Here is a 15,856-nt window from a genome sequence, read left to right on the forward strand (position 1 = left end):
GATATATGAAACCCTGTCTCAAAAAATAACTTTGATAAATGAAGTCATAACTTTACCAGGCCATCCTATACCTTATTGTTTTAGGAAATACAGTTAAGTTAAATCAAAGACCTTCCAGGCTGCTCAGAAGTCAAAGAAGGGTAGATCAAAATTACGGCACTATACTAGCATGGTAAAATTATAATAGAGTTCTATCCACAGTTACCAAGCAAACTTGTCGTTCTTCATCCCTTATAACCAAAGTAATAAAGGAATTATCTCACTGTGACAGGGCAGGTGACATTTGGGTTGCTTTCATGTATGAATTGAATCATAAACTCTCCTTTCATCAGCCATATTATGACAATGCCATGAAACCCCTAAAAATTAAAACCAAGAGTACTAATTACTTTAACAGGTGGGTTTTAGTTTTCAATTTAAATTTGAAACTCTGCCCCATTCAGATGCCAGTTTTCACCTTGATTCAGTGCACACTGAATATGCTTGATATGTGTTCATGTAACTTTAGCCTTTTTATGTTAGCTTCTCTTTGTGACATAGTTTACTCTCAGTAAATCCCAAGGCCGTGATGCCATTCTGTTTGCTTGCACTGGGGTGTTTGCAGAGCTGCTGAAGCCCTTCTGAAGAGAGTAAACAAGCTGTTCGGAGAGCCTAGAGCCCAAAATGAAGAACGGGAGAAGGATCTCCGAGGGAAACTAGCAGACTACAAGGACAGAATTGATGATGCTTGGGACCTGCTGAGAGAAGCCACAGAGAAAACACGAGAGGCAAATCGTTTGTCTGCTGACAACCAGAAGAACATGACCGATTTGGAGGTAAGTATTGGGGCATCTCATCACAGTCTTGGGGATGGACATCAGGTTGAATAAGGTTAGAGTAGTGAAGCTGATATATGTTTACAAAGGTCAAGAGGAAGACTCTGAAGAGTCTAAAAAACAGAACTGGGAATGATCGTGCGTCTGTGTGTGTGTTTTTAATGATCATTTACTACTAAGTCAGTGACATTTAGATCACTTACTGTGCTGGATAGCTTTAGTTATCAACTTGACACACCTGGGTTGAGGGAGCCTCAATTGGGAAATTGCCTCCATTAGACTGGCCTATAGGCATGTCTATGTGGCATTTTCCTGATTGTTGAGTGATGTGGGAGGGCCCAGCCCATTGTGGGTGGTGCCATCCCTAGGCAGATGGTCCTGTATTATATAAAAAATGTAGGTTGAGCACAGGCCAGGGGAGCAAGCCAGTAAGCAGTGTTCCTCCATAACCTGTGCTCCAGCTCTTGCCTCCAGCTTCCTGCCCTGAGTTCATACCTTGGGCTCTCTGATGAATTGTTAGCTGGGAGATGTACGCAAAATAAACCCTTTCCTCCCCAAGTTGGTATTGGTCAGAGTATTTTGTCACAGCAATAGAGAAGCAAACTAGAACACTTAGATTACAGAAGAATTTTTAAAGTGGTATGAAAGAAGCTCTCCCTATGTCAGGACACCTTGTTCTCAATGACAGTGTGCTAGTCTAAATGGTACCAGCCAATTCCCCAACTCTACCATGAATGTATCACATTATACAGGAACATATACAGAGTACTGTCAGGCACTGGTATCAGAGTTCTGCAGTTCCCAAGCCTAATCTGCAAGCTAATCTGGCTGCAATCACAGCTGTTCTTCATGCTGTGTAAGAAATTGAGCACATGAGAAACACCTGGTTAAGAGATCACAGCTTTGGAGACTCTCATTCCCCTTTTCTCTGGAATGGGCTCACAGTCAAAGGATTTTTTTAAATTTTACATTAAAATATTAATTAATATTAATTTATATTTGTATTAATATTAATTTATATTTGTATGAGTGTTTGGTCTGCATGTAAGTGCACTTGTGTCATGCAATGCTCATGGAGGCCAGAAGAGGGCATCAAATCCCCTGGAATTGGAGCTATGGATGTTTATTAGCCATCTTGTGGGTATTGGGAACTGAACCTGAGTCTTCGGCAAGAGCCGCCAGTGCTCTTAGAGGTTGAGCCACATCACCAACCCCACCAAAGTTTTGGGATTTGTTTTTGTTTTTGTTTTGTTTTTTGAGACAGGGGCTCCCTGTAGCCCCAGCTGGTCTGGAACATGGTATATAAACCAGGCGGGCCTCGATCACACAGAGATCCGCCTGTTTCTACCTTCCAGGTGCTGGGATTAAAGGCATGCACTTCTGCATCCTGTGAAAGGTTATTTTTAAAGGGAACAACGTGAACAGATCCGTCTGGGTGGTTTTCCCCCTTTTTTCTTTCAGAGACCTAAAAACACCTTTTGCTGAAGTGCTGCTGAGGCTGAAGCTGGAATACGTAGTTCCCTTCTTCCTTTTGTCTTTCTTCCTGATCTTAATGTGGGGATTCCTTTCCCGAAGACTGTATTTACCGCACATAATGCCACAGAATTGTTTGATGTTTAAACAACTTTCTCTTCACAAACAATGCATCCTTTGCTGTTAGTTTCCCAGTAGATCTGAAATCTTCAGAAGACCTGTAGCTCTTCTAACGTCTAATTACGTCTAATTACATAATCACTGATAGATAACTCAGCACTCTACCATGGCCTAAGATTTCTAAAATGTTTGTTGAATGATAGTGATAGTTGAACAAAGTTGGATTTTAAAAAACTTCTGCTTTCCTTTGTGTCTAAGGAGCAAGGAGATCAAATGAGTTAAAACGAAATGACGGAGGGTGTCCCTGTGCACTGTTTAGCCTTGTCATGGTGGTAGAAGACTGAGGAGACACACTTTTGCCATAAGCCATATATCTAATCTTAACCAATTTTGGAAGTCCTGACATGCTAGCAATATTCAAAAGAAAGAAGTATCTGGAGAGGCAAGAAATGGTACAGCTGTCCTGTCACAGGCTCTGGCATGATTCATCCAGCTCTGTGACATATTGGTGCTGTAACTCACCCATAGGGGCACCTCTCCATTTTATGGCAACAGTTTAAGAAATTAAAATTACCTGTGTGGAAAGCATACTAAACATTTGAGAAGTAGTTTAGGAAGAGTTATGGGAGCACACTGAATGGTGCTTTCAACTGCTCCTCACATTGGGGATGTTTAAAACCAAGAGCTGTCATTCTCAGGCACTCCAGAGATGCTTGGAGAGTACGTATTCGGAGATGGAGTTCTAAGTCATCATTTAGTATTTTATTTTATATGGTGTGCTTAGTCAAAGGCTTATTTTTAAATTTGCTGCCTAAAATAAGTAAAAAAGGTAAATTAACATGAATAAAGTGCAAGTTATTTGAGCTAATAGGTCAACCAAAGTTGGTGCCAACTAGCTTTTAAAAAAACCCACCAGGGACCAGCAACATGGCTTAGGGGGTAAAGGTCTTGCTGCTAAGCCTAAAAAACTAAGTTTAGTTCTTAGAACCCACGTGATTGAAGGAGAGAACCAATTCCTGCAAGTTCTTCTCTGACCTACTTACCTACCTACCTACCTACCTACACGCACACACACACACACACACACACACACACACACACACACATACATATGCACAATAAATAAATTGCTTTTTAAGACACCATGAAATTTTTTTAAACAGGAAATATCCATAAACTCCCTTGCAGAATCTAAGTAAGATGGTTTACGGGTGGAGAAGTGGTTATATCCTAAGACTCCTGGCATATTTGATGACCAGAGATTTGAAAATAGTGATATATTACAGACAGTGGATTGAATAATGAACTGGATTTAAACCTCCACTGTACCATGCCTGCAATGAAGGTGATATTAAATTCGAGTCAAATGGTTTTTTGTTCATTGTTAAGTGGTTAGCGTGTAATTTTTATTAAAAACTGCTTTAAAATTTTTATTATTTTTATTTTATGTATGTGCATGTATTGCCTGCATGTAAGTAAGTGCACCCATGTCATGCAGTGCCCATGGAGGTCAGAAGAGGCTGTCGGATCCCTGGGACTGGAGTTGTACAGTTATCAACTGCCATGTGGGTGCTGGGATTCAAACCTGGGTCTTCTGCAAGAACAGTCAGTGTTCTTAACCACTGAGCCATCTCTCCAGCCCCTATTATTAAAAACTTTTATCTACTTCTACTTTCTACATTCAACAAGCATACTAAACGCTTAGTTCATTTTATCAAGCACTACTTTTCCTGATGTGTTTCATGAAATAATATAATAAGTAATGCCTAAACACTTGTTAAAACTGAAATTTCTCAGGTCCTCTCCCAAACTGATCAACTCAGAAACTGGCAGCAAAAGGAGAGTAGCCATATTTGAAAACAAAATTCCTCCCAGGCTGGGAATGAGGGAACATTCCTATAATGCCAACACGTGGAGGGCAGAGGCAGAAGGATCATGAGTTCTAAACTCTTCTGATCTGATCACATGACCCTGTCTCAAAAGACAAAGTAAAGAAAGTAAACCCTTCTGTACCTCAGATGTAACCTCGAGTCTAAGAACCACTGTGAAAAACACCAGCTCTACTGACCTCTACTAGGAGGTATACACTGGCAAACAAGGAAACCACTCTGCTTACTACAGTAATTATCATGGAAGTAACCAACATGAGGCAGAGTTGCTTACACCACCCCTTCATGCAGATTCTGACACTTGTTACAGTCCCAAGAGGATAAATACCACTTAATAGAATCTGCTTTATATTATAAAATAATGTGATTTTAGGCTAGGGAAGTATTCTAGTTACTTTTCTATTGCTATTATAAGAACACTAATCAACTTGGGGAAGAAAGGGTTTATTTTATCTTACATCTCTCAGGTCACAGTGGATCACTGAAGGAAGCCAAAGCCGGAACTCAGGGCAGGAACCTGGAGCACAGACCATGGAAGATAGCTGCTTACTGGCTTCTCCCTGCCCACATGCAAACTGCTTTCTAATAGAATACAGGACCAATTCCCCAGGGGTGGCACCGCCCACAGTGGGCTGGGCCCTCCCACAGTCACTCAACAAACAAAATCCTTAACAGACCAGGCCACAGGCCAGTCCAATACAGGCAATTCCCTGATTGAGGCTCCCTCGACCCATGTGTGTCAAATTGACAACTAAAGCTATTCAGCATAGAAAGCTTGTAAAGCATTCAAATATTGTGCGTATCTAAGTGGTGTTGAAAACCAGATCATTTGAGGATGAAGATGAATGATTATTGACTTCATCGAACTTATAATCTGAAATTTTTAGACACTTTATCCTTTCACTATATGTAATGTTCTAATTAATATTGGCTAGGAGGGTCAGCAAAAGATTTGTAAACATAATGGCATTACACCAAACATTGTGAGAAACTGAAAGAGGTGAGAAAACTGCATGAGCTCCAATATGGAGCTGTGAAGGTGTGAAGTGATCTGAGGAAATGTCAAGTAGAGTGGGCCAGCTCATTCAAAAGCTACATAAAAGTTCGTAGTGAAAGATATCTCTAGAAATGACATTTGGAATGAGATCATAGAAGGCTTTGAACACAAAGTCCTGGAGGAAACAGTTAGAAGGGCAATTTCCAGCAAGAAGAGGAAATAGGGGCTGGGGGAGGGGACTGATGAACAACAGAAAGAGATCCGATGAGCAGTGAGGCGTAGGATACATCCTGAACCATCCATCTCGAAGTCTACACTCAGAGCTTAGCTGAAGAGGTTGCAAGGAAGGAAACCGTAAGTTGCTACAGCAAGGACAAGCAGGAAGATCATTTTTGCAGGTTCCTGACAAATCTGTCCCACCAACGACAGCAAATTTTTCACTCCGCAGAGCTTTAGAAGGAATTAAGAGCTAATTAACCAGAAGTTAAGGGTAGAAATAAAATCAACCTTGATATCTAAACAGAATGATTTAACAACTATGCTTAGGCTTAGGCATACTTTTTATTTTTTACTGTTTGAGAATTTCAAACATGCATATCTATTTTTTGTTTTTTGTTTTGTTTTTTGGTTTTGGTTTGTTTGTTTTTGGTCTTTTTGAGACAGGGTCTCTCTGTAGCCCCAGCTGTCCTGGACTCACCATGGAGACAAGGCTGGCCTCGAACTCACAGAGATCTGCCTGCCTCTGCCTCTGCCTCCCAAGTGCTGTGATTAAAGGCATGTGCCACCACGCCCAGCTGGTTTTGGGTCTTTTTACTTGTTTGGTTTTAGTTTTTTGAGACATGGTCTCCCTTTAGCACAGCTGGCCTGGAACTCATTATGTACCCCAGACTGGCTTAGATCTCAGAGAGATTCTCCTGCCTCTGCCTCTTGAGGGCTGTGATTAAAGGCATGGACCACCACACACAGCTGGGCTGCATATGCGATTTAAGCAAATCTTCTCTCTATTCTTTTGCCTCTCCAATTCCTCCCCTATCCCCAGCACTGCCACTTTTCCCTCAAAACTTCACATGCCCTTTTTTCAAACTCACCGGCTTCACTTAGTGCTGCCAATATGCACATAGGTGCAGGGCAGGGGCAGCCTCTCAGAGGGAGCATCCCTGAAGAAAACTGACTGTCCTCCACAGCAGTCATCAGTTGCCAATCACACCTAGGAATGGAACTTTGTGAGCCCATTTCCCACCCATGACATACTTTCTTAAAGCATAAATTCCTGTGCATCAGACTTCCATTTTGTCACTTAAACATGCTAAGCTTCCTATCTTAGATAATTTTATACCCTACACCAGTCTTTATCCATTCTATTTATTTTTATAACACTAATTCATGATTACTTAAGATAATGCATTAATTTGCTCATTCATTTTCTCCCTTCTGTGCTAGTTATCTTTCCATTGTCCAGACAGAGGAAATACAAAAAACAAAACAAAACTAATGACAAAAGGTTTATTTTGGTTCCCAGTTTCAGAGGTTTCAATTCATACCATTGACTACATTGTGTGGGGCCTTTAAGAAGGCAGAATATTAGGGAGAGAAGCTCATGGTGGAGGAAGGTTGGTCACCTTATGGTGGCAAGAAAGGAGAGAGAGAGGAGAGAGAGCAAGAGAGACAAAGAGAGAGACAGAGGACAAGAGAGACAACAGAGACACAGGGACAGAGAGACAGAGTGACCTTGCTTCCTAAAGTTTCCGCTTTCTCTCAGTAGTGATACAGCTGACCTTTGGTTAACATTTAATATCCATTTCAAAATGCTCTTTCAGTGGACTCATGAAGAATACATCTTCATTCTTCCTGTACCCCAGAGCACCAAATGGTGTTTGGCACAAAGACAAAGCACACTCTTTACAATCAATACGAACTGTGTAAAGCAAGAGAAAGCAACGCAATCTCTGTGCTTCCATGGAGCTCCAAAGCTTCATATTTCCTTGGACTCAAACAGTCCATCTTTTAACCTGAAAATTGGTGTCGTTTGAAGCTTCTTCAATCTCTAGATCACTATTTGCTTTAGTATGATACAGAACATGCTTTGATCTTCACATTACAGTTGACTTCCTAAAGTGACCCAATTAAACCTTTATAACAGATACTTTCTAGTTTATTGAAACTAAAACAGATGTAGCTCTTTATTTTACACACCATGGAGATATGCTCCCCCTCTTCATTGGTATAGCATTTTTGTGTGTTTTTATTGAATTTTTAAGTATTTCACACACAACATCTTAATCATCTTTATACCTCTTCCCCCATCAGCACTCTCTCATATACAACCCCACTGGATTCCATGCATTCTGTAATTTATGTTAAGTCCTATCAAGTCAAGTAAATGTCCCCAGATGTCCCTCATCCACTGAGCTCTAGTCAGGCCTGTCTAGAGTCACTACCTTAAAGAAGATCAGCTCTTCCTCACCTAGGAATAATCAGCTGTCCAATGGTTCTTCAGCTAAGATTGGGGCCTGCTGCTCATTTCTACAGTTCTATGCTGTATTTTTGTCTGCTTGAGTTTACATGGGTCTTGTGCATGCTGACACCATTGCTGTAGGTTCATATGAGCAAAGTCCCAGGGACCTATGACTCTATTTCCATATGGCCATGCACCTCCTCCCCTGGCTCTCACAATCTTTCTACCCCCTCTTCTGCAATGGGCCCTGAGCCCTGGGTGGATGAAGTTTAATATGGGAGTCCTGTCCAAGGACCCACACTCTGCAGACTCTTGTTCTTTATGCTTTGGCCATTTGTGGCCCTTTGTGTTCATTGCCCTCTTTTGCATGAGGGAGCTTCATTGATAAGAGTTGAAAGATGCATTAGTATTCATTCTACCCCTTGTTTCCCTGTGTTCTACGAGTCTTAGGTGTAGATGTGTCACTTAGGGTTGGGCATTTCACAGACACTTATTCTCTGTGTGTTGCCAGTTGTGGAACTCTGTAATAGTCTCCATCTGTTACAAAAGAAGCTTCTTTGATGAGTAGTGCCTGGCATACTTGTCTGTAAACATACGGATCCATATTTAGCACATAGTAAGAAATTACATTTGTCTGTGGATATGACAGTCTTGGGGTTTTCGCTAAGATCTGTGACCTCTCCAGCCATATGTATTTGGCTATGTTTACAGTAACACACGTGTTCTCTCCCATTGAGTGGATTCATATCTAATGAGGTATCTGTTGATTACCTCCAAGATAAAAGTGCCACTACTGCCCCAATATAGTTTGCTGTGCTGGTCATTGTGGTTATTAGGCCTTAAAGCTGGGGTTGGACCATCAATTTATATTCTCCCTTAGCAGCCTGTGTAGAGTTCTCCAAGATTATGAGAGCTATCCTTCAGGGAGGTGGCTGCCAGGTCAGTTCCAGCTCCATTGCTCCAAGTCCTGTGTTGAAGTATGACCTGTCTTCAGCAATGGGATCTTAATTTCAAGTTCTGGGAGGCAATCAACTACCCTGACCAACAACTACCCTTACCAACAACTGAAAGGAAGGTTTCTCCTGTCTATCATTGTTTCTTTTTATAATGCTTTCAGGTATACACATGGAACTCATGTAGAGATATTGTATGTGTAATTTTTTTCAGCATGTTTTTGAACTAATACATTTCTCTCTGGTTTTTCACATCAGCTAGGCATTATTTATCTCTCCTCTCTCTCTACTCATCTAACCCTCCTTGATTCATTAATACATACAAGTCACAAGAAAAAAACATTTTTTGAAATTCTGTGTACATTATAACTTCAATTTTTACAAAAGCTAAGGGCTAAATTGGCGTGTAAAGAATATCAGACCCTTGGAAGAAAATATAAGGCTTGAAATAAGGGACACTGGAACTGCCCTGTATTTGTTTTCTATGAAGAAACAATAGTAAATAAAAAGGTCCAGTCATTCATTCATTCATTTGAAACTTCTTATTAAGGAAGTTCCTGCAGAAACTAGAGAGACCATGATACTTAAGGCTGTTTCTAAGGAATTCACATTGCAGTGAAGGATATATTCACAATACCAATTAACAAGTATATGATATGTCTGTAAAGTCTAGATATGTGAGGTAACAGAGAGTAATGGTTATTGATATTTGATACATGCCCTCCTCTGTGGTGTCACATGATACATTCTACATAAACAGTGCAGTTGAGTGAGTTGTACCTTTCCAGTGGTCCCTGCACATGTGTCTGTGATGTGCTGTATTGGCATCCGTTAAATAACTTATGCTTTTAGGAACCCCCAAAGTAACCAAGATATATCAATCTATAAAAAATGCTATCTGTATTTCTATAATTTGTAAACATCCCAGAGAATAAAACTCAGAGAGGCCTGAGGAGATGACTCAGTTGACAAAATGTCTGTCCCACAAGCATGGGGACCTGATTTCCAATCCCCAGGTTTAGGGTCTACTTCTCTAGTGCAACAGACTGCGTCTGTAACTTCATTGATGGGGGTACTGAGACAGGAGGATCCCTGGAGCTGCTCAGACAGCCATCTTAGCCAAATTAATGAGCTCTGGGTTCAGTGACAGACCTTGGGTCAAAACATAGGGCAGAGAGCAGTTAAGGAAGACACCCTTCATTGACCTCTGACCTCCACATGCATTGTGCACACTCAGTGAGTACTAAGAACAAAATAATCACTATCATGGTTAACAACTACACAGAGTTTCTATGTGCCAGGAGTTCTAAGTCAAGTCTTGTCTATCTAATTTCACTATACATATCAATAACTTAGGGTTATAACCATTCTGGTTCTGAGTCAGTAATTCCCAAGAAGGGATTGAGATGGCACATTTCAAACAAGCTTCCTGACAAGGCGCATGCTTCAGGTGAATGAGCCACACTTTCAGTAGTGAGGGCTGAGCATTTTATATGAGGCTCTATTACTTGCTCCAAGTTCCACAGCTTTTTAAGCTGGAATCACTCCAGGCAGATTGCTACCTGACTGTGGCTTTCAGTTGCTGCTTAAAGTAAATAGAGAATGATTAGGATGAGGACAGGTGCTTTTTCCAGTAGGGGTCAAGAAACCCACCATGAGACAGAAACAGAGAGAGGAACTGAGCCAATGGCCTGAAGAAGAACACGAGGTAGAGGAAACTGACAAGATGTATATACTTGGAGCATAGTGAAATGGTAGGTACAAAGCTTGGGAAAGGAGAGCATGATATTCGTACAAACCCAGCGCAAATAAGAAAAGTGATTCCTGTAACAGTAGAGCACTTTAATAGTTCAGAATCCAAGGCCTGTTAGGTAGATCAGGATTCCACTTTTAACAACATTGGTAAAGCACTTAATTTCTTATTCAGGTGGCTATAACAAAATACCAGATGTGGATGACTTTAAAGCAAAAGAAATGTATGTCCCATAGTCTAGGAGACTAGAAAGTTCAAGGATTACAGGAGGATTGGTGTCTGGTGAAAACCTGTTTTTTTACTTACAAACCCATTTCTTTGCTGTGTCCAGACATGGTGGAATGGTGAATAAGCTTCTTGGGTCTTTTCCATAAGGACACTGACCCCCGTTTATGAGGTTTCTGCCTCATGCACCTCTTAAGGCCCCACCTTCTCATATTAACACAATCCCCTCATATGTGGGGATTTCAACATAAAGATTTAGTGGACATACAAACATTGAAATCATAACATGAAAATTACTCAGTTTCCTACTCATTTAAAGGTGGTAAACACAGGACCCATAAAATTAACTTATAAAAGCTTATTGCCTGCCATGCATACATTGAGAACTATATGAACTATGACTTGTATTTGTATGAAAGGAGCACAGTGGCAGAAGATTAAACTTTAGTTGATTCAGTTAAACCTATAGGTAAAATGAGGTTTGGAAGACTATGAATGAGTTAGAAGTCAAAGAAAATAAACATCAAAGGCATGCTACATATGAAAATAGCAGCAGGTCTCTCGCTAATTTTCTTCTTCTAGACCAGGAATGATTGTCTTGTAGCTTTGAGGTAAGCCTTGTGTTCCACAGGAAGAGTTAGAGTGCACTCTAATCTTATGAAACAGGCCAATAGGTTTATTCTTTAAGCTGATAATTTCTTTTTTCTTGAAAAGGGTTCTAAATTCCCTTTTTAAAAATCCCACTTCTTTGACTTTTCAGGATTCCCTTAAAAATAAATCTGCTTATGTTTATGCTCCCAGAGTACTAATTTCTATATAGAGTCTGGACTGTAATCGGTACTTGAGCTCAATCCACCATACCACACATTAGTTGGACATGTTTGGTACTTACCTTGCAGTTAGAAATTAAAGTTTCGCCTTGCTGTAGCAGTAATTTTAATTCTCTAGCTACTATCACATTACTTTACTTCACTTTGATGAATTTCCCAAATGGGAAGAAGCAATTATCTGTGCACGTTCTAAATACAGAAATTCTTGGAGGACTGGCCAGGTAAGTTATGCCATTTTCATACAGCCACACTTGGTGATATGCCTTGTCTGCAAGCCTTTTGTTCAGACCACTTAGGAGAGGCAGGAATCAGCATGGAGAGGGGTTTAACCCAGACAGCATTGTGATATCTTTTTCTTTCTGCGCTACAGAAAAAGAAGGAGGCTGTTGAAAGTGGCAAACGCCAAATTGAGAACACTTTAAAAGAGGGCAATGAGATACTTGATGAAGCCAACCGACTTGCAGATGAAATCAACTCAGTCATAAATGTGAGTATGAATAAAGCCAATGGTGCCCATGCTAACACATTGGAAATACGGAGAAACTCAGTAACAGAAGCATGGGCTTACATTTATTTTCCTGTGAAAATGTTTTTTTATAGTAATCTGTTATCAAGACACCAACCTGTAGTAACAATTAAAACTTGACATTGCACTCTCAGCAGATGCTGGTGTTTACCTGGCATCTGAGGCAAGTCTGGGCTCTGCATTTATCATGGTGACCAGGACATTCCTGGTTCCTAGCATAGCACTTACAATTTGTTTTAATATCATATAGCTTTAGATAAAGGGGAATGCAAACCTATAAACAGACCTTTAACATACCATCTCATGCATTGTACAAAGACATGAAAAAATAGAGCCACAGATGATCTAAAATGTCCTAATGACTGTCATTTGTACATTTGTTGCTATGAAGCAACCTTTTAAAAAATATAGATTCTCCATGGTATAGATTAGCTTCAGAAAGCATGTTTTTCTTCTTAAATAGCACTTGTATTTTCTCCTTTTTTCTTCTATACTAGCAAATCAAAGTTTCAGAAAGGAAAAGACCAAATGCGTGTAATTATGTCTCACAGACAATTTAGCAAATTCAAGGAGACTTGAATTCACTTTCTTTAAATGCCCTCTCTTCTCTCTACACATCAGTATGTTGAAGATATTAAGATTAAATTTCCACCGATGTCCGAGGAGCTTAGTGACAAAATAGATGACCTCTCCCAGGAAATAAAGGACAGGAAGCTTGCTGAGAAGGTGTCCCAGGCTGAGAGCCACGCGGCTCAGCTGAATGGATCGGCTGCTGTGCTTGATGGGTATGTCGTGTGTTGTTAGAAATGTCTGCATAGTTTGACACTTGTCTAAAAGTTCTGACAAGCAGAAATGGTAGAGAATCACTTTCAAGTCTTGATTTCTGTCATTAGGAACAAAAGCACCGCATGGCTTTTGTATGGATGATCCTAATTAGGAAAGGGTAGCCAAAGTTGTACTGGAGTAGCATCACAAATTTCAGTTAAAAGTAGATTCAAGGGTGGCTGGTTAGGAAATGAGAACAGCCTTAGGCTACCCTTATAATATTCCTTTTTGTTTTTTTATTAGAAAGCACAGTGGTTGTCTTATTAGCATTTTAAAGAATAATATACAAACATATACACTACAAATTTCAGTTTTATGCTTCTAATGGAATCAAAACAATTAATCTTTTTAAAGTGTCTTTGAAAATGTGGCCTTCTGTATAGCCCTCCAATCTCTTCCCACTTTTTTATGAACTCTGGCTAGATTTTAAGTAAACCTATCTGAAATTACTGCTCATGACTGGGTGATGCACACCTGTAACCCAGCACTTGAGAGGTGGAAGCAGGAAGTCACAAGTTCAAAGCTGTTTCATATACATAGTGAGCCCAAGGCTAGTGTGGGCTACAAGAAACACTGTCAAAATGAAATAAACTAAAATAACGAAAACAGTTCACTCTACTGGGATTAACACATGGGTCACCTCTAGTTCTTCTCGAGAGGAATGGAACTGATGGAATGAAGACAGACAGGCATACACACATGTGAAAGTATATATAAAGGTAATTTCTTAGTTTACTTTAAAATAGTAACAACAGCTGAATCACATCTGACAAGCTGGGAACCTGGTAGCTGCTCAATCCTTGAGGCTGAGTGGGTGCCTCGGCAGTTGGAGTCAGAGTGCTCCCACATACTGGGTGCCTCATACTGGAGAGACCAACAATCTGGTGGTTTCTCAGTCTATCAGCCCGGGAACCTCAGCGGTCCCAAGCTGGCACTGAAAACTTGGAGGAGCAGCTGGTCTCCAGTCAGCAGTGGAAGCCTGGACAGGCTGCTTCTGATGTCAGCGAGTCAGCAGCAGCAGGATAAAGTAATTTGGTGGCAAGAGAGGGAAAGCCAAACAAACAAAAGACTAATCCCTCTTCTATCTGGGGAGCTACCAGAAGAAGCCATCTGCATTGGGGTGGGCCTTCCTACATCAGGTGAGGCTCCCTACTCAGGTGATTCTAATTCGTAGCGAGATGACATTAAAACCAACCATCACAATTAGATAAACAGCTTTGTAGGTATAACTGCTTTACTTCCCCTATTTTGTGATTGACACAACAAATATGGGAGCTCTTGGTCCTAGGAATAAATTTCCCAAATAAATCTATTTAATATGCATCATATGTAATTTATGTTCCCATGTCTGATACTCATTAATTCAGAAAGAAAATATTAATGTTTGAAAACTGAACATTCCATGAACAATTCACTTTTTCATAAATTATTACCAGTCTAGAGTGAAGAGTGGTAGATGAAAGACTGACCAGGAATCAGCAAACCTGGGTTCCAGATCTTCCATTAGGGACACATTAGTCATGATACCTACGAAGTATAGCTACTGTGGAGAGATTTGATGAAATTGACTCAGTTACTGGGGTACAAGTGCTGTGGAACCTGTAGAGTGCTTCACAAACAGCAGGGAGCCTTGCCTCCCGCACACACTTGCCTGGTACACATAGTTGAAGAAGCTGTTAGAGGATATTACAGATGTTTAAGATGCATTGATAGAGAACCAGAAAGATGACTCATCAGGTAAAGGTACTTGCCACCAAGCCTGACAACTTGACTTTGATTCCTAGAACCCACACAGTAGAAGAAAACAAACTCCTGCATGTGGTGTGCAGGTGCAAATAAACACACACAATAAATAAGTATATAATAAAAAAAAATAAGATGTTGGCAGTAGTTCACAGCAGAAGTCTTGAGGAATATAAATGCAAATGTAACAATGCAACATCAATAGACACCCCACTAGAATTTGGAATTATCCTGATCACATTGGCCATGATCCTTTGGAAGCTGGATTTGTCATGGCGTGATTGTTCTTCATTTGAGTGCTAACTCTTCTCAAGTTCTTTTCTCGGTTCCATCCGACAGCATCCTGGATGAGGCTAAGAACATCTCTTTCAATGCTACTGCTGCCTTCAGGGCTTACAGCAATATTAAAGACCACATTGATGAAGCTGAAAATGTTGCCAAAGAAGCCAAAGGTCTTGCGCATGAAGCTATAAAACTGGTAAGAGACAGACAGCCTTATACACTGTGAAAGGAAAGTTTGTTTTTTTAAATTTTTGAACAGGAATATATTGTACACTGAGCATGCTTCATGTCCTATCCTCCTTTTCCTCCCCCTCCCTCTCCCATTTGTCTCCTTGTTCCCCCAGGCAATTTCAATTCTACTTCATTATATATATATATATATATGCATGATTTCATATGACTATATAAAATCTAGGTTCTGTGAATCAGGGAAAACATAATATTTGTCTTTCTGAGACTGTCTTGACTCACTTAATATTATTATTTCCAGTTGTCTCCATATTCCTGCCAACAACTTAATTTAATTATTCTTTATGGCTGAAAAATTTTCCATTGTATATATCTACCATATTTCTAGGTTGGTTCCATAACTTAGCTAGTCAAATATTCTTTGAATAAATTCTTAAACTCAAATTTTCAAGGTTGAATGAGCTACGAAAATTTTATTACATTAGAAAACATGTAAAGAAAAAATAATCACAACAGAATTCTTTTCTCAGCCATCTAGTACTTATTATTGTCAGAATCTGGAAATTACTGTAAGTTCCATATAAATTTGTGCTGAAGCTCACAAAATTTAAATAACCAAATAGAATAAATACTCTAGACAAAGATCTTTATCACCATTAGTCCAAATGCCATCAGTTTTTAAAAGTACCTTGAAAATTAATATGATTGCTTCACAATTGTACCCATGTTGATTATATATGAAGTTTGACTATCAAGTGCATTTTTATAAAACCCATCAGAC

General features: G+C 39.9%; 1 protein-coding gene across 3 annotated transcripts in view; it reads left to right on the forward strand.

The window, feature by feature from the left end:
- Positions 1 to 15,856, forward strand: part of Lama2 (laminin subunit alpha 2) — a 679,163-nt gene that overhangs the window by 541,586 nt on the left and 121,721 nt on the right. For all 3 annotated transcript variants that reach the window (XM_008827821.3, XM_029560968.1, XM_029560969.1), the window contains 4 exons: positions 605 to 815; positions 11,881 to 11,997; positions 12,658 to 12,821; positions 14,944 to 15,082. In XM_008827821.3, coding sequence (XP_008826043.1) covers positions 605 to 815; positions 11,881 to 11,997; positions 12,658 to 12,821; positions 14,944 to 15,082 — 631 coding nt within the window. The remainder of the gene's footprint in view (positions 1 to 604; positions 816 to 11,880; positions 11,998 to 12,657; positions 12,822 to 14,943; positions 15,083 to 15,856) is intronic.

Source organism: Nannospalax galili, unplaced genomic scaffold (genome assembly GCF_000622305.1).
Source record: "Nannospalax galili isolate Female #2095 unplaced genomic scaffold, S.galili_v1.0 scaffold53, whole genome shotgun sequence".
Taxonomy (NCBI): Eukaryota; Metazoa; Chordata; class Mammalia; order Rodentia; family Spalacidae; genus Nannospalax; species Nannospalax galili.